We start from the raw sequence: 24,170 nt of genomic DNA on the forward strand, positions 1-24,170 counted from the left end.
TTCTTATGAACTAGATGGAGTGTGGTTACAGAAGTCGATAGGGTTTTTGTCATGAACGGGATGGAGGGTGGTTACAGTAGGTGGGGGGGCATGCCTTTGTGTGAATAAAACTGGCCATAATGTGATTAGTCGGGAAGCCATTCTGAATGGAATGGAAGATGGCTGCAGTACTTGGGGAATCTGTGTGGATGAGACAGAAGATGTTCTTACAATGATTATTGCTTCTGGCAGATCATTGACTCTCAGATCTCGAAGCAAGCGCTGAGCGAGATTGAATCGCGACACAAGGACATCGTCCGGCTAGAGAGCAGCATCAAGGAGCTTCACGACATGTTCATGGACATCGCGATGCTGGTGGAGAACCAGGTAACATGCCGAGTTCAAGTGTGGCGTGGTGAAATGTAATAAACAGGACGCAGTGTTATGCTGAGGGGTAATTAGAGTGAAACACAATGTATTTGGGCATCTTGAAAATGGCAGGTTAATGTCTGCCACTCTCAGAGCTAGAAGGAGTTAAGCACCATGCAGGGGACAGCAGTGTGACCTAGTCCACTTATTCCAGGGAGGTGTAAACCAGCCACTAATTGTGGGATACTAAAGCTTTGCCACTGGTGAGCAGGAGTGCACAGGACAAGGACAGTCCAGGATCTGATCATGTAACTCCACAGTGAACGGCGGGTTGTGAGGGATGCTTATGAGTTACAACATGGAGGTTTATGCTCCATCATAGATGCTAAAGATGGAAGGTTTCTGCTGGCAACAAGGAAAAAGGTGTTGTAGCCGAGAAACGAGGAAGCGAAGAAAGAAACCCAGAGCGTAACTCCTTGTTTCTTTCATGCAGAAAACCTAACTAAATGGGTAGTACATGTAGTTTGAAGGAAAGGCAGTTTCTGCCTATCATGCAAGGACTTGAAATTCTAGCTTATGAATCTTGATTGTCTACAATCTCTCCAATCTTTCAATGTCCTTCATTTTTTCACCTGGCTTCTCTTCTTACGCCATGTGCGAACGCAAATGTTGTTGGACTCTAGCCAATGAGAGAGTTGAAGCCAGCGGAGCTTGTATTCCCAGTTCTTGTGCACATACCTACCATCTAGAAAGGTTGAGAACCCTCAGTGGGGTGAGAGTGGGCCTGGGAGTGGGGTGAGGGTGGGCCTGGGAGTGGGGTGGGGTTGGAGCAAAGTTTGTCAGAAAGCTCTAAACTAGTAAAGTCAGAATTTCTACAGGAATAATTCCAACCCGATGGTGGTCAGGAACTGATTCCCGCCACCACAATGCTTCCCGTTGTGGTTCTAAGATGTGCCTTCTGTTTTGTGCCCTTTATGCATTGCACTGCTGAGAGAGGAACGTAAGTCAGGTAAAAACGTAACTTCATATCTGGCGGTTATAATGCAATCTTGTGGGTGGGTAGGATTGAGTCTCGTGATGCGTGTCGAGGTCGAGAAGGGCAGTACTGGGGCAGAACCTTGGGTTCCTCTAGGTCATCTGTGCTAAAGAAAATGCAGCAGGAAGTGTACGAGTGCGTGCTATCTAGGCTGTGTGGTCAAGAACATCCCTTCCAAAGACATGGGTGCTATTGGAAGAGCACTGTGTGCTTGTTGGGGAAGGGCAGCTGTAAGATCTGTGCGTTTGGTTTCCGTTGCTAGAGCTCTACAGGGGGAGCACATTGTAGTGAGTGGTTCTTCTGAGGGCACTAATGCTGAGTTGATGGACATATTTGGTTGGGTGCTATTACTGGAGCTCTATAGAATGTTTCCCATAAGTTCTTGGTTGTGTGAGAGAGGGGTGTTGGCTTCTTGATGTAAGATCTGTGTGCTTGAATTCCATTGCTAAAGCTGGACAGCAGGAGTGTTCACTGTAAGGTCATTGTTGGGATTGGTTCTTCAGAGGCCATTAGTTCTGTGTTGGCAGACATCTTTGGTTGGGTTCTGTTACTGGAGCTCTCTAAGATGTTTCCCATAAGTTCTTGGTTGTGTGGGAGAGGGGTGGTGGCTTCTTGCTGTAAGATCTGTGTGGTTGGTTTCCGTTGCTACATCTGTATGTGGGAGTGTTCAGTGTAAGGTCATTGTTATGGGTTGTTCTTCTGAAGCCATTACGTCTGTGTTGGCAGACATCTTTGGTTGGGGTTCCTCAAGAGACAATTGGGCTCTGTTACTGTAGGATGCTTCCCATTCGCTCTTTTGGGGAGACTGCTCGCTGGAAGATCTGTGCGGTTGGGTTCTGTTGCTGGAGCTGTATAGAGTGAGTGTTACCTGTAAGGTTGTTGCATTGTGTAGCTCTTCAGAAGGTAGTTAGGCTGTACTGGCAGACCACCATGTGTTTGAGTAGCAGCTGTAGTCCCGTTGATGCGTAGGAGAACTCTCTAACCGTGTTGCTTCTTTGCCTCCGGTTAGTCTCCAGCTACCTCTTGTACTTATATTTTTCATTTTGAAAGCATCAGGGATCTCTATTTGTGTGTTTCGAGGGCAGATTTCCTTCAGTGTGTCGAGTTTAAATGTGAAGGGACATAAATGCCAGCACAGACCCTCAAACAAGCAGTTCTACCTACACCGTTTTGTTGTAAAAGAAAGACCAGGAAGACGCGTGAGGAACAAGCGAACTGCTAAATAAACGGTCAGAAATAAAAAAGAACAAGTGATTTGAATCAGAAAAGAGCACTAGAATATTTGTGAGATCCAGTGCACTGACATAAAAAAATTATGGATTCGGAGTCACTGAAGAAAAGTACAAAAAGAGGCACAGATACAGTTATGTGGTTTGAGTGGGACTTACAAACACAGTGGTAGTGTTCTCACCTAGATTGGTGGTTATGATGAGGAATAAACTTTGTTAGGTGTGTAGTGAACTACAGCTTATGGTTTGTCTCCATGGATAGAGGGTGTGCGATCGCGTGTGCTTGCCCTCGTGGGATGAGAACCGCAGTCATCAATTGCTGTGTGTGTTTTCTGTCTGTGGGGTAAGTCTGTTGCTCTTCTTAAGGAAGGAATAGGCATTATTCCTGGTGTGTGGGTGGACATGACCATTCACTGTTTTCTGAGAGCTCTGCATGGAAGGAGTTGGGCGTCTGTGGTGGGGAAGCACACTTGAAGAGTGAAATTTGGTATTGCCAAGAGCCGCCTGCTGTGTAGGTTTGTGCTTGTTTTAATCCAGAAGTGTGACTAGCAATTGTGTATAAACTGAGGCTGATGCCCAAGTGGGTTAACTGTGCAGGTGCCTGAAAATACATTTCTGACATCTTTCTCTCTTGCATGCTTTCTCCGTTACAGGGGGAAATAACCAACATTATAGAAGTCAGCATGGAAAAAACAGTCGACCACGTGGAAAAAGCACGTGATGACATAGTGAAGGCTGTAAAATACCAGAACCAGTCACGTAAGGTGTGTCTGACCTCTTGCCCACCTTGATTTGTGCTGCTGTAAGAGACAGACCGGGTCTCGCTGCTTCTTTCCTTCTGTTTTTAATGTCACAATACTTTGCTCTGGTTCCCGCCATCTTTCTTCTTTTTCTTCTTCCGTTCATGTCTGCATTGGCTAATAGGGAGCTATGATTGACCGCATCGAAAACAACATGGACCAATCAGTGGGCTTTGTAGAGCGTGCTGTTGCCGACACCAAAAAGGCGGTGAAATACCAGAGTGAAGCCCGAAGGGTGAGGCATTAAGAGGTGGTCCGAGGGATTAGAGGGGTGTGCAACCCATCTTCCTTATCCCTGTCAAACCAAACATTCCTCCTTACCTTTGTCTCACTTGGGCATAGAGCAACAGCTGCGCCCTTTAGCTCTTTGATCAACCCTACCGCCTCCTCATCTAGAATAAAAACCTATAGTTGACTAATTCATGTTTGTGTGATGTGGTAGAAATAGACGAAAGACTCAATTGCCATGTACCACCCAATATGCTCAACTTTTACTGCACATATTCTGGATGGAACTCTTCATCCATGTCTATTAATTCACAGTAGGATGTGTTAAATCACCATTTGTGTAATTTAGACAATATTGACCAAGTAGAAGATTTAATCTGAGGACGCAGTTTCCTTTGCTTGATAAGTTATCTTCTTTTCCTTGGTTCCTATTGTTTTAATATTAAGCACATAGAATAACTTTTTAATTCAATGTGACCAAAATTAGTGGTTTCCTGGTTGTGGTAGGTATTCCATAAAGGACAAATTACCCATGAGCATGTCAAAGGTGGGGTGCTTGAGCAAGATGTAGTCACTTTTGGCCACTTTGTGTTTGTCTGACCTTTTTTTGACCTTTGTGTGCAAGATGCAGGCATTGCCTGTGTTGAGAATCCTCTTCTTGAACCCATGCTCCATTTGTCCCTTTTCTCTTTCTCTAAAGTACTTCACACTTTCTTCACTTTTGCCCTCCTTGGTGTCTGTGGATAGGAGTGAACAGAACAGATCTATGCAGAGGTGGCACTGAAAAGAACCTTGGCTTTTTCATTCTATGCTATTGTGCAAGAAGAGGTGCCTTTCTTGAGGGCCTGTGTGCTAAGGTGTATTTCACAATTCACAAGTGTTCTGTCTAGAATTACAGGTGTGCAAGGGCTTTTGTGTTTAAATCCTTTTTTTGTAATGTTTTCTCTAGAAAATGATCATCATCATCGTGGTGGTCCTTATCGTATTGGGAATTTTGGCGCTGATAATCGGACTTTCCGTTGGGTTAAAATAACTGCACACGACCTGCCCCGAAGCCCCACAGATTTGTTTGTGAGGGACGGGGGTCTGCTGGACTAGTAAGTAATGCCATGGGTAGGTTTCACACAGCCAACCCGACTTCAAGGAGCTTCCCACCTATTCAAGATCTATAATTTACAGCCAATTTAGATGTTCTTGCAGTGCTAGGACCTTATGCCACGCAGGCATTCACCTTCCTCTTGTGCGAGTTGTCCCAGGCACTCTCGCAACGAGTCCTAGGATCCCCATACAGGCTTCTGTCCTCTATTAAGCACTCCGGGCTCCCTTACACTGCTTTCTACACCCATCATTGATGATATCACATCACATTGCTTCATCCACGCCCACTTACTATTGTCGATATTGTCTATTTGCTCATGATAGTGCACTCTCTGGTGCCTCATGCACATGTTAAAGCCCCGCCACCCACATGGAGAGAATGCCTCTAGTAAGGCTGCTTCAAGTTTGTACACAGCTCTCACGATCCTCTGTGCTGAGCACCGCTTTCTAGTGAACACGTATGCTCTCCATTTCTTCCACTATAAATGTATCACAATGGGATTCTACAATATAAACAATATGTCATAGGTTTGCCTTTGAGTACAAGTAAAACTTGTGGGTAGTGGTCCACCCTAATACCTGCCCCTTCGTCCCCCGCCTCCTTTAAGTGTCGGGAAATAGTAACCCTCATATTACACACTCATTCCGTATAATATGAGGCTGTTCGTGGTTCCCAGTCCAGCCCTGCTTTTCCCAGTCAGTGTTTATTTAGTATTACATTTTCCAAATTTAAACCTGTAATCACAAAAATGAAGTTGTGGTAGGCTGCTTTCTCATTATTTAAGTTAAAGCTTGTAACGGGAAACTGGCATTAAACTCATGTTGTTTTTCTGTTTGTCTCCCTTCTTTCCTCCCCTTTTCCCAGTGCGTGTTCCCGTACCCTCCTTACTGAGTCTGATCATCTGTAATGTTCCTGCTGCTGGACCACTTGTCGTTGCCTCACCTGTCTTCCCTGGACCTGTTAGATTCATCCTACGTGCCTTGCAACGCATACACTCCACTTCCTGATGTAATTTCCTAAAGAAGCACATTACTTCCCGCCTGCCCAGGTGGCTCACAGTTAAAGCGGCAGGCCGTTGGGAGATCGCTGGGACAGCCTATGATTTTAATCCATTCCTTTTGTGTCACCTTTGTTGAGTGTTTAGGTCTGGTTTGTGGTGAAAACACTCAGTCACATGCTTTTGTATAGTACTGCAAAAAATCTAGTCCAAGATGAAGGATGCACAGGGCTGGACTTAATTTGAGCTGTGTGATGCACTGCATTAGGCTGGCCTCTAAACAGCAGATGCACAACAGTGGCCTGATCCAAGATGGCTGACACCCCTTTGTTGTCCTGATCCAAGATGGCGGACACTGTATTGATCCATGATGGCTGACACACTGTGCTGTTCCAATTCATGGTGGCTGACCTTCATAATGTTATGCTCATTTGAGCGCTTCTTCATAACTGTTGCTAGTAATTCCTATTATTTTATTGTATGTGTATTTTATGCTTTAACGTTAAAAGCCCACATGATCACATTACTGCACTGTTTTCAGTGCCCCTATGTACATCTGTTATTTAAACTTTTATTGTGATGCCAGTTTCCAATGATACTTTGTACATCCTGGATAATGAGCCATATCCTTCACCCTTCCTGGTGTTTAGTGATGCAGCCAAGCCCGCTCTTTAGATTGCGTGCAAGTTGTCGGTCCTAGTCTCAAGCATGGCTTCCCTCAGCGCTTCAAGATCTGGGCTGGTTCGTGACCAGCCGTTCCATCTTCTTACTTAAACTTGTGTGTTTGAGCTGGAAACGGAGACTCCGAGAATGATTTTATTTTGTGTGTTTGAGCTGGAAATGGAGAGTTTGGGAAATTACTTATTTTATGTGTTTGAGGAGGGAGCTGAAGCTCTGTGAATGATCTTACTTTGTGTATTTGAGCATGGAGTGGAAGCTCTGGGAATGATCTTATTTTGTGTGTTGGAGCAGAGGCATGTAATGGAAGAATGTCTTAGAATGTGGCCATTTTCTTCTCCACTTTTCACAACCAAACTTCCCATCCCCACCCTCTGTAGAAGGAGGGAGGTGAAGGTGTAGGGGCCACTGTTAGAAGACTGTCACTTGACTGGTGGACATATCTAAACCTATCCCAGTGGCCAGTGCCAAACTCAATTTGAGGGGGGTGGTATTAGTGTGTAGCGGAAACCAGTACACATAAAGATAAAACGCCTCTTGTCTTCTGTAGCTTTTAGGACTGGGAGGTGTTCTGCCCATAACACACTTGCCAATTGATAGAACTGTTTCATAGAGCTGTTTCCACTTAGACATGCTGCACATCTGGCTTTGGTGATGGTGCGGGGGGAAGAAAAGCCGCCCAAGGAACTGCTTTCAAGGTAGAGCTCTCCCTGCGCTCAGTTCTGGGGATTTTACTATTTATTTAGCTTAAAATGTGGTGGTTCTCCTCATTGGAGAGCGGTACCAGAGACTGCTCCAATATGGAGAGTTAGATGAGTGCCTATTGTCACTTTCTGTGGTTTTGTTTGGGAGACACCAATCACCTTTGCTACTGCTGTACATTGTCTTTTTTTATGCTAGTGGAACTGAGGTGTCGGGGTTTGCGCTGTGTAATCCCATCAGTGCCGCCATGTGTGGACCATGCAAAAGCAGTGCCCTGGCACTGTTCTGCTCATCCTTCCACCTTGAATGTGTACTTTCAGACCAAACATCTGAGGGCTGCTTTATGGGGCATGGAACTGTCTGAAAATGATACCATCTTGGAGAATAAATGCACTAACCTCTCTATGTGGTGTAAACTGAGCGAGACACTAGCATAGGTTTCGGCTCGTAGCCGGCCTTCGCCAGGACTACTCCAGACAAGAACTGTCCTTGCGTTACAGTTGGCACTTGCTATGTTCGATCGGCCTCTCTTTTACATGTGGGATATAATTGTTTTCATTGAGCATAGTGTAGTGGTAGAACAAGCACAGTATTGTTTCACTTGAGGTTTTACTTCCGTTTGAGGCAGCACAGTGATCAAGTATAGGTAATGGGACATTTATCTTTTAACTGGGGGTGGGATAGTCTTGCCCCATGCTTGATGACACCTTTTGCTATTTGAGAGGATTGAAAGCACAATACCCCCCTGCAGTGGAGCACAAGACCCCCCCCCTCCCTGCAGTGGAGCACAAGTACCCCGACCTCCGCAGTTGAGCACAAGACAACCGACCCCCCTCCCCCCCCTCCACAGTGGAGCAAAAGACCCCTACGCAGTGGAACACAAGCCGCTTCAGTCGTGTTTTATCACTCTTGTGCTGTTGAGCTGCACCTGGGGTCTGTACGCCCTATAAGGCTGGTATCCACATCTGGGTCTAGACCCTCAATACCATGAGTAGGGATGGGTGGTGATGGGCTTTATGAAACCTTTACTGTAAATCTAATCCTAGTGCCTTGAGAGATTGTTACCTGGCCTAACCACATTTACCCTCTTGCAATGAGGTCCTTCCTGTAAACATCAAGTCCTGATGTCAGGAGAAGCTCTTGCGTAAACAAATCTCCTGGGCTGCTGAAGAGGGATGCCTTTGACCTCTTTCCAGGGCTGATCTTGTTCGTGCTGTGTGAGTGGGACCAGGGTTCTTGACATGCCCTTCTCCCACCCAGATGTGAATATGTACGAGTTACTGCTGCCAACAGCTTCTTCACTCCATGGGCACCTTCCCTCGCATTGCAAACTCCAGCTTTGCTGGCTCGGTCGCCAATGCTGTTGCCACTGAGCCATTTGTTTATCAGTCTGCTGATATTTTTGTGTCATTTCAAGCAAAATGCAGTATGTCCCCCTTTTAAAATATACATGTAAAACAGCACATGAATAAGTATTTTAGATCTGTCTACATTTTGTAAATGACTAATAAAACAAATGGAGGGAGAAATGTGCCAAAAGAAAAACAGAGTTTACTATATAAATTTTTATTCAAATATCAGGGTGGTACTTTTTTTCTGAGAAAGATGGCAACCCACATTACTATTCAGGGAAACATTATATGAAGGGAGCATGTTGTAGAATAACTCCTACACCAATTCCTGTGGTTTATTTGTTGAGCGCCTTTCAAACTCCCTTAAAAATCATGTAACATCCGATCACCTCCTGCCTCTTGCTTGTCCATGTCCATGTGGCCTCCTTCCAACATCCTAGTTTTCATTCTTACCCTAACACCTTCACAGAGTAACCACTGCTCTGTCACTGTGCAGTGCTCTGAAATTGGAATCAAAATATCCTCCCATTAAAGATCACACTGTCTATCTCTCCTTCCCTTGCCTACAATCGCCTAACTGCGTGCCTGTTTTATCCCAAACCTGCACCTCATAATACCATGTTGCCACCAAACTTTCCTCCAGTAGCTTGGGTTTTGTGTGCGGCATTCTCAAACGTTAAATATGTCCAGTAAACTACCCTTTACAGTGCCACCACAAAAGGTTCACTATTTATTAAAGTGCCTTCCTGTGCAGCCATAGCCCCAGCCGGCAATCGTGATGCTTGACTGCAAAGCATCTGGCAAACACCTTTCTTTGAGGTATTTCTACAAAAGGCGCACTCGTCTTTTGCCATATAGCCTAAAATAAATACCTTAAAACTGTCCTTCGCATTCTGCTTACACGCCAGCATCACATCTACCTCACTCATTAGCAACCTCTTGCATATGCACCTGAAAATATACCTGTACATTAATTTACCAGGCACTAATAAAATTGGATATTGAACTTGCATTGTGTTTGCGACTCAGTCAGCTTTGCTACTGAATTCACAATAGGTTCGGCCCAAGAACATTACAACCCTTTTAGATCCATACAAATGGCTAGCTTCGTTCCCACAAAATAAGGTTTGGAAACACTCTGTCACCCTTGTGCACAGCACGGCATAATTCTACTGCTCAACAATTTCTTCAAATGCAACACACAAAATATTTCTCTGCCAAAATGACATCTGTCATGTGCGCTTGCAGTTACCGGTATCACATATCTTACCTGTTTCTCATGGATATAATGTTGATATCTTGGCACGGGTCTTGATTAATAAAAATATGCTTTCCTTTAATGCTATTCGCACATTTAATTTTACTTAAGCGACTCTGTGGAGCATGGTCTTACATGCAAATGAATAAACAAATAGAGCATATTACCCTGCTAAGCCTGATAAAATTAGCTGATCCCTCAACAGCGCTCACCACAAGCCTTCTGGGATTATGCTGTTTACAAACCGCGTGTATCCTCTGTCCTCCTCTTCTCTTTGAGAAAAACTGCACTTCTCAGCTGTGAATCAATTTCCCACCACCTTAGCACCACCCAAGATCATACAGCGGTAGCGAAGACCATTCCCAAATATAAAAATGTTGTCTTGGATGATTGATTTCCATTTTTGATTAAATATATCCAACATTATCAGTTTGATTATGAAGCCTTTAGATAGGTCTGATTGAATTTATCCAAAACAGCCTTCATCAGGATTGTGGTAGCTTTAACTCACGTTGAAGACTAATAGATGACTACTAAATGGCACACAGTAACTAATACACTGTTGATATTTAAAATATGTGTGTCTCCCAAAGTTAATACCAAGACTGAAAAAAGGATACTGCCTACATGCATACTGTACTAAGGAGTGCTTGACTCAGTTAGTCCAGTCTAAACACCAAACTACTTAAGGTTATAAATTTTCTTTGACTGAGAATACTAGGTTGCATGGTGCAATGTTTATACAGGATGAATTTAAAACGTGTATGTATTGTAAGACTATTATCAGGTAGTCCAAATCTAGAGTAACATAATGCATTTTGACACCAATATTGCCATTCAGGTTGCAGAGATTGACACACATCCTCAATGACCAATGAGTCTTTTTGACATGATTATAGGTGAGAACCATTCAGATGATATTTATTGGCTCAGTCCTTCAAGCCTACTCCTCTCTTGCCACTGATAAGAACCCATGTGCTTACGTTCAATATACCAATGCCATGCACATCCAGCTTCCCCCTGTAGATCTAATCATGTTAATAACTTTCAAGTTGATATTGATGCTTGGAAGAGTCTGTACAAACCAACATTTAGAATGTTGCTCTTCTTCATGGGCGCATGACCTCTTCTCAGGATGTATTTAAATTCTCCCTGCAACACTCAGTTGATGAGTACATGTGAACTAGATCCCATGCCACCCACCATTTACTGTTATGACTAATCAGTTGAATTGGCCACGCTGCTATCTTGGAATGGTGTTAAGTTAAAACAGAACCTTCAACACCACTTTACATGCAGCGTGTACCACCTTGTGCAAGGCAGTACAACGTTTCATTCAATGTCCCTAAAAGAGCCATGGTAAAATATAAACTGCAGTTCTCCCTAGAGATCCGATTAGTGGGTAAATAATCTGTATTTCACAGCAACAGGAACTGGATAATCTATACACACTTTAAGTTGTTCCACTACCGTTCTTATGCACATTCCAATAACTGCGGGTGGAGCAGCAAGGGATTGTATGTTTCTTTGTAGTTTTGATGCCTGCTAGTATTTTTGTACATGGTGAATGAGCTTTTTTGTATTTGCACTCCTTTTCTCGAAGGAACAGTTCTTCTAATAGAAGTATAGGGACTGAATGGGGCTGTGGTTAATGGTGACACAGGCTGCCCTTGGGTGCTTAGATAACTTTGTATATTAAAATGTATGAAATCAATATGAATATTTATTAGGCTCTAACCTCGGACTGAAGAACTGAAATGTGTGTTCCTGCTGTGTTTGATGCCTTCACCATTAACACTTGAAATAGTGCTCAATGTTCCAAGTATTTCATAGGAAGTGGGTTTGAAAACAAGCATGCATTGATGAGCCTGGGAAACCTCTGGCCTTTAGCACCTCTCTTCCGCCATCTGTCCTACAGATGTCTACCAGCCAAGAAGTGAGGCAGATGTTAAGAAAGACCACATTGTAACCTGACATGTGGTTTACTCGTCCCTCTCAGTAGCCTTTCAGAGACCCTGGCTGTGTGCGAAGAAGTCCAGTTTCTTTAGGTCGGTACAGCGATCTGCCTGGCAACCAACCTCTCAGGAGCTGTGAAGTCCTTGGTGTTAGAAGCTGGGGTAGCGGAGGGGTTCCTTAAAACTTGATTTCAGTTGCTTTGCCCCACAACAACTATTGGCCACTGCAACTCGCACCACACATTGCCCCTGCCATGCCACCAATGATCGGTAACACAACTAATAACCATCGCACTCCTACAAGTGTGACAATTCAGACTATTCCAGTCCCCCCAAAGCTATATGAATGGCTTGGGTGGCAGCAAACTATCATGTTTAATGTACATTGAATTAACAATTAACTGTTGTTGTGGTCATTTCTAAATTAGCCGGATAGCGCCACCTTGTGGCAGACTGTCACAAGCGCCGGTGTTGACAAATAAGTGCTGGTGCCGAGCACCAGAAACCCCCGGCTCAAATTAAGCTCTGATTACTAATCCGGATGCAGAGTACCAGACTGCACTGTGGTACAACCTCATTTTGGTGTGCCCAGTGCAGCTGCACCAAGCTGAATACAGCACAGCGGAGAAAGAGGATGGTGGTTTGAAACAGATGCCATGTTTTCCACATGAAAGTGGACCAAGATCTATGGAGAGCTGGTCAGGACTTCTCTTAATGCAGTGTGGCTGTTCCAAGCAGCATGAAATGCCACAAACCCCTTACTGTGCCCCCTTTCAAAAGGTGGCCTTGGGAAACAGTGCAAAAACAGCTACTCTTCATGGGTGATGCCTCCCACGAGCATGTCCTCCCCTGTGCCCTCACTGGTAATATGGAACAGGTGCTAGGAGAAAGATATCCCTAATTGGCAAGGGGGTCGCACTGCTACGCAAGTGAGGTAAGTGCACCTCCGAAGAGGGCGTGAATGAGTTTGTGATTCCTCCTTAAATACTTATGTCCACGGGTGGGTGTTCACAAACCACAGGCTAAAATATCCACGTAGACCTTTGCGCTACCTCTGTAACCGAGCCCAAGGTATCCATAGGCCCTTGCAAGCCCATTACATCTCCATTACTCTTTCGTATACTGATGAGCCCCCCCACCCCCCAATTAAACAACCTTCCTATACGGCCTATATACGACATTAAGTGACTGCAGCTGTTTTTTCACCCAAGGGTGGTTTACAAATGTCTTCCTGATCCAGACTGCACTCTCATTGGTCTTCTGGATCATTCTTGCGATGGGGTGTTAGGCACCCCTGCGTGCAAGAAAAGGGGTACACGCCTTGTGCAGTGCACGAGACATGAGGTGGCGGGCATCAAAGGCAGCAGGTAGGACACACCACAGGAGACGAGCTCTTCTGTTCTCCATTTCTCTTTTTCAGAATGTAAATCTTGGTTTTTTAAATAGAGGCAATGTAATTTAAATTATGAATTTTAAAACGGAAATAAATAACCTCAATCGAAACAAACCTTGTGGTCTGTGTTTAATCGATGCATAGTTGGTGGTTGGGCTGGAGTGTTAACGGGTGTTGTTGATGGACACTAAGGAAATCTCGATAGAAAAGAGTGATCCACTGAATATCTTCTCTGAGCTTTCGGAGACTTCCAGATCAGACCTGGAAACCAGTGCTATTGATTGACTAACTTAATGAATGATTGAATAAATGCGCGTTGAGGAAAGTTCTCTAAACCAAATGTATGCTGAGATGACTTCTGTTCTGATGAAGACGTAGGAAAATTCACATCAAAGGAAATTTATTGGATGGTCTTTGCGTTCGGACATCTTGGAAGTCTCAGGTCTGGACACACCATCGTTGGAATCTCCTTCATTCTCAGAGCAACGAGGACTTGTCGTGTAAGGGCAGGTGGTTAAGGTGCCCTCTCTGGTCGGAGAATGGCGACTGCTCCCTGTTAGTAGAACTTGTCAGATCCCAACACTATGTGAACCTCTCAACAGAAAGGCAAGGGTTGGATCTGCGAGGAGTTGCCAGAGGTCTTGTTTTGTCATGTATTCCTAAGACGATACACATTTGTGGAGACTTAAGATAGTTCTATGCCTCCAGTTGTGCAGTTGCAGTGGGAAGTGACTAGCAGAGATCCCAAAGGTCCTTGGACCTTGCATCTTTCTACGCCGAGTGTGACGCGCACCTACCGTGCATTAGAGCGAGGCGCTTGTCCCCACCCTGAATGAGGTAGACTGTACCTGTAACATAATGAAATTCTGATCTCTCTTCTGCCAAAGTGAAGGGAAGCCCCTCTGACTAGAAAGAAGCTGAACTAGTTACTCTGCGCCCAGGAAGTGTTGGTACCCGAGAGAACACCAGCAATGCCGGTTTCATCCAACGAAGAGAACTTGCATTGCACCTTCATCTTAAATTTGTGCTAGCCGAGCCCTCTTGGTATTCTGTCAGGTTCACTCTTTATCCGAATCCTCTGCATTTATCTGTCCTCTGTGTATCCTATGTCGCTCCTTAAAGTTTTTCCTCCAACACTATTGCACGCTTTCTGATACTCCTTCCTGCCTTTCAATTTTTGTTGATCTTTCCTATACGCCCTTCTGTTTTTAAATCTCTATTTAATCTCCTCGATGTTTATTTCAGCTTGTGCTCGTGGCTCAATTTTCCTACATGTTTTCTCTACCACCACATACTTGTTAGCTTACATTTGTTAAATGCTCATCTTTCTATTTTTTGTGTTCTGGTTGGTGTGTGATTTAATCCGCCCCCTCTCTTGGTTTCATTAGCTTGTACTCTGCTTTTTTCCCCTCATCTTTGGTCACATATATAGTATGGTCTCCTTTTCTCTCATTCTCTGTTTGTCTGTAGATTACTATTGTGTTTTTCTACTCTCACTATCCGGTTCTGTACATCTATATCCCCCTCTTCTGTTCTTTCTCAGTCTCTGTTATGTACATGTATCTAATGGGTTTCTTCTGTGTTGCTCTATTGCTTTTTTTTGTTTCCTTGTTGTACTTGATTATCATTTTCTGATCTCTCCTTTCTTGTGTTTTTCTGTATGAGTGCTCTGCTTCCCTTGTCTCATGAGCACTTCTTCTGTAGTCTCAGTTCTGTATAGAAGTATTGTGTTTATATACACTTGCTTTTTTTCTTTTTATAGATATTAGACTGATTTACTCTTGCTACCTGTTTTGTAAATGGGTGTTTTTTTTCCTGCTCATTCTCCTTTATGTTTTTTATGATCATTATGATTTTCTGTATGCTTGGTATCTCCATGCTGTGCTTGTTTGTTGTGTTTTTCTAGGCTACTCTGTATGTCCACCTTAAGCTTTGTGTGGTCTTTCATTTCTCAGTCTTTATGGTGTATGCATTCAATATGCTTTTTTTTCCTCACAATTTTTCTTCTCAATCTGTTTCTTTCATGTTTGCATCTGTCTTTCTCTGCTCGCTGTCTCTCTCATTGTTGCTGGCTGATGTGGGCAAGTAGAAGAAAATTATGATCATGATTTGCTGTATCGTCCTCGCCATCATCTTAGCCTCCACCATCGGGGGGATTTTCGCCTAAGAGCTGCTGGTTCATGCTGGTAAGAAGCCTCCTTACTACATCAACTCTTGTGTTCATTTGTAAAAGGTACCTCAAAAGAGCGCTTCCACTCTCCCCGCTTACTACTGCTAGTTCTAACCATTTACAGCTAGAGCGCAGCCCATGAAGAAGCTGCAGTTATCAGTGTTCACCAATAGAGGGCAGCCCTTGAAGAAGCTGCAGTTATCACTGTTCACCAATAGAGGGCAGCTCTTGAAGAGGGCAGCCCTTCAAGAAGCTGCAGTTATCACTGTTTACCAATAGAGGGCAGCCCTTGAAGAAGCTGCAGTTATCACTGTTTACCAATAGAGGGCAGCCCTTGAAGAAGCTGCAGTTATCACTGTTTACCACAAGATGGCAGCACTTGAACAATCTGCAGTTATCACTGTTTACCAATAGAGGGCAGCCCTTGAAGAAGCTGCAGTTATCACTGTTTACCACTAGATGGCAGCACTTAAACAATCTGCAGTTATTACGGTTTACCCCTAGAGGGCAGCCCATTAGGAAGCTGCAGTTATCACTGCTTACCACTAGAGGGCAGCCTATGAGGAAGCTCCAGTTTTCACTGCTTACCACTAGAGGGCAGCCCATGAGGAAGCTGCTGTTATCACTGTTTACCACCAGAGGGCGGCCCATTATAAAAGATCAGCTGAAGTTGTCCTTGTTTAACTCCACTCTTCTTCGTTCTGGTATCAGAAAGCAGAGCATACCATATCATTCATTCTCCTTGAATTTCAAGAGCCTCTAAAGTATTTTGATACTTACACGATGCAGTGTACTGAGTAGTCACCATCCTCACGAGTAGAACAGTAATTAGCTGCAAATCTCACAAAATCTATCTGCAAATCTAACTTCGCACCAGACTACCCATCGAAATTATGCATTTAACTAGACCTGGCTTTTTCTAATTTTTCATTAAAATTTAACCCATATTCATTTAGTAGCCTACATTCAGCAGTGCTCTGATCCTAATAACCTTGTTCGCATTAATAAATAGGTTTGTGTAATAATACCTTTGGCTGCAGAAGGAAACCCCTTCGCAGCCTGCTGCTGACACCTGCAGGGTCATGTCCTACAGGTTTGTATCCCCCTAGATTAAATGACAATCCATAGCTCTTCCCCCCCCCCCCCCCCCCCCATGAAAGGCAGCCGCCCTTGGCATAGGACAGTTCACCGTTCTTCCACTAGGGGGGTAATAATACTGCTGCAGGTCCTCCTGGTTACCAGTAGAGGGCAGGGTGACACAAGTATCAAAAGATCTTTAGTCAGTTAAAACCCATAAAAGAGAACATACAATTCATTATCAACAGTTTCATTTCAATTGCAATTAAGAATTTCCATATGTTAAAATCTCCTAAATATGTCATCATAAATAACAGTACTGTGTATTCAAATTCAATAAAACTTTATTTCGGTTTAGTTTGCAAACCACAAAAGAACAATACAGCAATCCAAAATTCATTATCTAAGAAAACAAATAGGAATCCTTAATAAGGTACATTAATACCTGTCTAGCAGCAATTTATAGCAGCACGGGTTATACTAAAGTGAATAAGTGCATTTGCAGAAGAATTTAAATAAAAATCATTACAAATCCAAGCATTTTCTGTACTTTACAATTGATTTAAAAAATTCTAATACAAAAAGAATACTATCGCTATGTAATAGTTGTAAATACATCATGGCGGGTCTGATCTGACAAAAATTCAATTTCTTTAAAAGCGGCACCAGATAGCGTTTACGGGGAAATTCATAAAATTTACATAAAAACATAAAATGCAGCATGTCCTGCGGGGACTTTCCGTCGCAGCCGCAGGGAGCTGCTTCTTTATTAAAATTGATTATTCGTGGCCTAACAAGCAAATAATAAAAATGATTCATTCGGAATCTGGTTAATAAGAATTACTCATAAAGAGGTCAATGGACCCATTAAATAAGGGTCAATGACTGGAGTTGGTTTTAACATAACACATGTTCTAACACTCGATTTCTGGACCTTGATGGCTTCCCTCGATGTTCTCCTTTCCAAGTGGAATGCCATTTTGATTGCCTCCATGTCCTTCATAGTAATACAGTCAGGGGTTTCAAATAGCTCATTCCGCCCTAGGCTCAGGAAGCTTTTCTGCAAGTATTTCAGCCAGGGTATAGCGGATGAGTTATCCATGGACAGACCGTCTTTTAAAATCATATGCATCAGGGGAATATCAGGGTTTAACCATAATTCTAACCAGCAAGACAGTGGGCGGAGAGAAAAAATGTCACTGACATACTGGACCCCCAGTTCTTCGTGAACAGCTAGGTTGGACACACCCTGCGGGAGGCAGAGTAGTCGTTTAAAAAACTTATTCCCCACAGTCTGGAGGTGCTCTCCCCGAATAGACCCCCAAATTTCGCTGCCAAATGTTGCTATAGCTACAGATTTAGCATTGTATAATTGCAACATTGCACCAGTAGGCTTTTTCCCCAATTTAGTTGCGAAATTAAAAATTGAGGCATTCACCCTTGCAACATCCCCTTTCTTTTTTAACACGTGCGGGCCCACAGTACTGTGTAAAAACTGCTTGCCATTAAACCGTGTGGTAATGTCCAAAAAGCAACTGATTGTAGTAAGGCTATCTCAATAATAGATATAGAGGGGAAGATTTACAAGCCCCTTGCATCACTTTTGCGCCTTGTTGCGTCACTTTTGTGATGCAGCAGCGGTGTAAAAGTTGCGGCCCATTTACAACGTGATGCACTTAGGGAGATGCGTCGGGTATAATGTATGCAGGGTAGGTGTTCCCACGCAGGAAAGCCTCGTAAAAGTGACGCAGTGAAACCTACAAGATTTCACTGCGTGACTTTTAGGACGCCACTGCGTCAAAACCTTACGCCTGCTTGAAGCAGGCGTAAGGAGTGACGCAGTGTATTGGGAATAGGCCGCAACACGCATTGCTGGAGTTGCGTCATGCTTGCGCCACGACTCCAACAACGTATGACTTTTCCGTCAACAGATGCGTCAGAATTTCTGACGCATCTGTCAATCCTTGCACCATGGTGCGCCGTATTGTAAATACGGCACATCCATGGTGATGCAATGGTTTTGCATGGCGGCGCAGGGAAAGTGACGCATGTCTGCAGATGCGTCACTATTTTGTAAATCTGCCCCACAGTTTGCAAAAGCAGCTAACACTAGCAGCGTAAACAATCTCATTTCGTAACTTAATTTAACTTGAAATGTGTGCGTAACGCAATTCCCAGAATGTCCTACCATTACAGTCAAATCGGTAGTAACCCATATGTAATAAATGTTAGATAATACAGAAAGGGAAATTGCGATTCCTATATGCAACTAGTATAGATATCTAACTGCAATTACTTGCCCACTAATTTATGCAAAGTAACTCTAGCTGCAATAAATCGGACCTTTCCTTTATTCGGCACAAGACCATAAAAGTACATAAGAACACAAAATTAATGAAATTAAATTCAATCACTCGATACAAAACTTGGATTAAAAAGTCTAAAAGGCTCATCCCAGCCTGAGCAACAATTTACATACAGAATGTAAGCATGTCGCACTACATTGGAAGCAGGATCACTGGACTGCAGATGTTTCAACTTTAATCTCCACATACGTAGCAGAAACCGTGAGACGGCAAACACTACGAATTGCCGAGAATCAGTTTACAAAATCCTAATTGCTGTTCTATAATCTCATATGCCCAGAAGCTGGCAAAGTGGAAGTCTCAGTTTTCCCTGATATCCCCTGTAAATTGGGCAAAAAGAATGTTTGATGGTTTCATTGGATCCAACACAAAGAGGGCAAGTTCACTCAGATCCCTAGGAACTCACGTCCATTTCGAAGTAAAAGAACACAGAGGAAGGGTCCCATAACCAAATTTCAAATATAATGACTTCGCTAATAGGGGCTCAACCTCGTCAAACAAGGGTTCCAGTTTAAAGTCTACTTTAAATTTGAGAAATGAAGAAGCTAAGGAACCTGTTCCCGCTTGTCGAATGTAAGCAAATGTCTTATGCTGCCAGTCCGAGCTCTTAATGGCAGCCTTAGTGTCCCCGCTAAGGTCTGCTGGAGTGGTCCATAGATTCACACAGCCTAGTTGGGTAATGGATTGTTGGATGTGCCTGACCCATGGTATTTTTAGGGCACCAAGTAACCTGAGGACATCCTCTAGGCCCTGCCGATAGGCTAAAAGCTCCGGTGTTACCCAAATTCTGCCCCCAATACAATAAAGGTCTAAGCCTTATTTTTAACTAAGCGCTCCGAGTCCCAGGTCAAGGCGGAGAGGATTGAGCGGAAAATTAGTCAATAAACGCATATAGCAGGGATCTGAAAGAAACACCTAGTGATCGATTCATTACCTTAGAATTACCCCCTGGCTGGATCCGGAAAGTTTTTCCATCAGCAGTACCCTTGCGCATCGGTAGATGGCGTCGTGAGGCTCCGCGTGCGTCATTGGCGCCGGGATGACGTCGTCCGAGCTACTTAGATGCGCCCACGTTCGCTGGTGTCAGTTCTTTCTTTTTTGACGCCAGCAAGTGCAGATCCAGGAAGAGCTAGTTCCCCCAGTCACTTTTTAACTGAGTTTTTCGATGCCTTTTACCTCATCTTTTCGAGTCGATCGACTCCCGGTGTCGTAGGGATGACCGGTTTCAAGAACTGTGGGGACTGTCATCACATGATGTCGGTGACGGACCCCCGCCGCATGTGTCTCTACTGCCTGGGGCGCAACCCCAAGTCGTGCACCGACTGCCGGGCCATGGGGCCGAAGACTTTGCGAGAGCGGTCCCGAACGTTGCTTGAAGTCCCGCAGTCGGCTCTGCCCCGCGGGAGGTCCCGGTCCCGTGGGAGGTCGAGGGACCGGTCACGGAATCGTCATCACCATTTTTCTGGATCTAAGTCTTCGCACGCTGGGTCAGGTAAGTTAAAGCATTCCAAGAAGAAGTCGTAGAAGCAGCGTCGCTCTTCGACTTCACCTCGGCCGTCGCGTGACGCGGCTGAGGCTGTGGGCGGTGCCACCCCCGCGTCTCCGGCGGAGCCTGCAACATCGCCTCCAGTCTACCCCCCCTTTCCGGCTGATGGCATCCTGCATCCTGCTGGTGGATCATGCCAGAAGGCATATGCGGGGACTCTGCAGTGGGACCTGAAGTTCCAGTGGGCACAGCACTAAGTCAACCTGTCCGATCACGTCCAGATCGCGGAGGGCACTGCAAGACAGTTGCAGTGGTGGCTCACAAATAGCAATTGGGTCAAAGGCAGATCCCTCTCCCTTCCCCAACAGGAATACACAGTGGTGACGGATGCGTCCCTTCTGGGATGGGGCGGCCACATGGAGGAGGTGGAGATCAGAGGCCTCTGGCGGAGTCCAAGCTCCACATCAACCTGCTGGAGCTTCGGGCGATCCGGCTTGCACTGAAGGCATTCATTCCTTCCTTCTGTCATGGGGAGTGTAGTGCATGTGTTCACCGACAACACCACTGCCATGTGGTACTGCAACAAACAGGGCGGGGTGGGGTCGTGGACCCTTTGCCAAGAGGCTCTGCGCCTCTGGGCTTGGCTGGAACATCAGGGCATGTCCCTGGTGGTTCAACACCTGGCAGATTCCTTGAACGCTTGGGCGAACGAACTCAGCCACCGGTGCATGAAGGATCATGAATGGCGTCTGAACTCTGACGTGGCGCAAGGTCTCTTTCAGCAATGGGGGAAGCCTTGGTTAGATGTGTTCGCCACCGAAGAGAATGCGCAATGTCATCACTTCTGTGCGTTGGAATTTCCAAGGCGCACTCACTCGGCGACGCTTTTCGTCGCGAGTGTAGTTGCGGTCTGTTGTACGCCTTTCTGCATATCCAACTTCTGCCCAGAGTGCTGAAGAAAATCAGGCGAGACCGGTCCCAAGTTATCCTCGTATCCCCGGACTGGGCTCGAAGAGTGGTATCCTGAGCTACTCAGTATGAGCATTGATTCACCCCGATTCGCCTGCCTCTTCGGGAGGATCTTTTGTCGCAGCAGCTGGGAAGGGTTCTCCACCCAAACGTATCCAGTGTCCACCTCCTTGCAGATAGATTGAGCAGCGGCAGTTGACGTCTTTCCACCCGCCTCCTGAAGTCTGTGATGTTATCTTGGCAGCCAGGCGTCCCTCCACTCAGACGGTATACGACTGCAGGTGGAATACGTTTGTGGCATGGTGCATAGCAAAGGCTGTGGATCCCGTTTTCACCACTCTTTCAGAGGTTCTTCTTTTTCGTCTCTCTTTGGCCCAGCAGGGCTCTGCCCTAGGCACTATCAAAGGCTATCTCTCAGCCATTTCTGCTTTTCTAAGGCTTCCAAATCTGCCGTCCCTTTTCAAGTCCCCTTTTGTGAATAGGTTTATGAAAGGCATCACGCACATGTTTCCTCCTGTCCCTTTCATGATGACTCAGTGGGACTTGAACCTTGTTCTTACCTTTCAGATGTGTGCTCCCTTTGAGCCACTTCACAATTGTCCTCTTCGTCTCCTTACTCTAAAGACTGCTTTCCTGGTTGCCATCACCTCTGCCAGAGGGTGAGTGAGCTCCAGGCTCTCTCTTCTAAGCCTCCTTTTTAGGTCTCGCCCTGGAATTCGCATCCGAAGGATGCGTCCAGGGTCGGAGACTTATAGCGAGCTGACACGGGGGAATGACGGACAAAAAACTGTCACGCGCTTCTCCCCGGCTGGATTCAGCTGCTTGCACGCGCACCAACATTCACGCATGCGCACATCACAGGCACACGCATACACAGCACTCACGCATGCGCACATACACACGCGCTGCTTACTTTCACTTTGCAACCCCCCCACCAGTCATCAGATTTTTTTACGCACGCATGCATGCATACATACACACACACAGACACACGCACAGGCACACACGCACACACAGGCACACACACACACACACACACACACACACACACACACACACACACACACGCGCGCACATGTCTCCTCCCCCCCTCACACCCCACTCACCGAGTTCTTTTCGTGTGTCCCTCTCTCCTTCCCTCTCTCCTTCGGCAGGCAGCGGCAGGCAGCGGGTCGTCCTCAGCAGCAGGCGGGGCTCTCCACGAGCACAGGAGCCCCGCTAGCTGACACGCAAATCTTCCGGCAATCTTCCGGCTGACGGGCACAGGAGCGCGGGGTAGGCTCCCGTCTGCTTCCTGTCTTTTTGCGGCCCCGCCCCCGTCCCAACACAGGTTGCCTGGCTTCCTGTTCGAGCCGGGCTGCGGCGGTGAGTTTTTGCACAGGGCACACGCTAACCCATATACCCGGCTGTAGCTACGCCCTCTATGCACACCTCATCAATCAATGAAAATGTACTTAGTTGGATATGGTTGTTGAAAAGATTATGCAGAACGGTGCAGTAAAGTGTTCGGTAGAATGTCGCCTTCAGTAAATTGAATGGAAACGAGTGACGAATCTCTGTGGGTAAGTGCGCATTATTTTGTGCCAACGTTTTTTTGTCTTCAAATAGCCTTTTTAAAAATGCGCTCATCTGCAAGATTGGGAATTTTAAAAAGCTGCTCTTTGTAATGTTTATCTATTAGTCGACAACTGCTTTTATTGGTGGACTTTGGAATGTCGCTAGAATTATGTAATATCAATCAAATATCCAAGAAACAAATCAAGGGTTTAAAGTGAAAGTAACCGCAAGTAAAACATTGCGCCTAGAATCCTGAATGTCTAATCTATGAGCATCGAGGTCTCGGTTTGCATAGATCGGGTTATAGCCATGTGTGTTCCATCACTTGGCTTAACATAGAATGAATATTCTTATGCTGCGCATTCGCCTTTTTATGCAAAGAAAATTAAAATAGCGCATAAATAAAAATAAAAACATTGCCATTTACAGTACTAGTAGCTTAAACTTAAATAATGCGAGACCTATTGCATTGCAAATGCTTGTTTCTCTCTCCATCCGGACAAAGTTGTTCTAAGGACTCGTCCTTCTTTTCTGCCAAAGGTTGTCACTGCCTTTCACATCGGGCAGACCATCACTTTGCCCACCTTCTTTCCGCCTCCGCATCTCTCGAAAGCGGAAGAGAGGCTCCACCGTCCGGACCCAAAACGTGCCCTTTCTTTCTATCTGGACTGCACACAACAGTTCTGAATGGATGACCAGCTCTTTGTTGGCTACGTGGGTGCCAAGAAAGGTCGGGCGGTGCACAAGCGGACCATCTCTCAGTTGGTCGTTCTGTGCATAAAGGCTTGTTACTCTTTGGCTAAAAAGGAGCCATCGGTGGGGTTGGGTACCCTTCTACCAGGGCGACGGCAGCCACTACTGCCTTGGGATGTGGCGTTCCCTTGTATGACATCACTTCACACGTTTACCAAGCACTACTGCCTGGACAGCCAAGTCCGGAGAGGCGGCTTTTTTGGCAATTCCGTTCTCCAGGACTTTCTGGTGTGATCTTGGTCCGCAGACCCACCACCGGGGTTGGTATTGCTGGGGTATCTATTCTAAGGTAAGGAATCTATCACTACGTGTTTCTTTCTGATGCACAAGTTACTTACCTTCAGTAACGATATATCTGTAAGAAACATTAGTAGTGATAGATTCCTTACCGCCCCCCCCATCCTCCCAGTTCTGCGAACTGATTTATAGGATTAAGGTCATCCCTTTCAGGGCCCTAGTTTCATGGCACCAGTGGTCAGTTTCTTGCATGGCTCTACGTTCCTGGCAAGGAAAGTCGTGTACAGAACTGACGTTAGCGCAAGTGGGCGTGTCTAAGTACCTCTGACGATGTTATCCCGGTGTCTACAATGCGCACGGAGCCACACAACGCCGCCTACCGACGCACAGGGGTACTGCTGATGAAAAAACTTACTGGATCCAGTCTGTCGCCTGGGAGTAATTCTAAGGTAAGGAATCTATCCCTACTAATGTTTCTTA

At 45.3% G+C, this 24,170-nt stretch overlaps 1 protein-coding gene across 3 annotated transcripts in view; it reads left to right on the forward strand.

The window, feature by feature from the left end:
• The window catches only part of STX3 (syntaxin 3), a 284,482-nt gene that overhangs the window by 231,383 nt on the left and 28,929 nt on the right, over window positions 1–24,170 (forward strand). Inside the window, exons 8-12 of one of the 3 annotated variants that reach the window (XM_078677203.1) lie at window positions 232–366; window positions 3,267–3,377; window positions 3,538–3,648; window positions 4,591–4,738; window positions 5,605–6,260. In XM_078677203.1, the coding sequence (XP_078533329.1) occupies window positions 232–366; window positions 3,267–3,377; window positions 3,538–3,648; window positions 4,591–4,674 (441 nt within the window). In that variant the 3' untranslated portion in view covers window positions 4,675–4,738; window positions 5,605–6,260. Of the gene's footprint in view, window positions 1–231; window positions 367–3,266; window positions 3,378–3,537; window positions 3,649–4,590; window positions 4,739–5,604; window positions 13,190–15,164; window positions 15,262–24,170 lie in introns of those variants that run through there. The other 2 variants (XM_078677140.1, XM_078677102.1) reach the window with 2 other exon arrangements.

Source organism: Lissotriton helveticus, chromosome 1_1, assembly GCF_964261635.1.
Source record: "Lissotriton helveticus chromosome 1_1, aLisHel1.1, whole genome shotgun sequence".
NCBI lineage: Eukaryota > Metazoa > Chordata > Amphibia > Caudata > Salamandridae > Lissotriton > Lissotriton helveticus.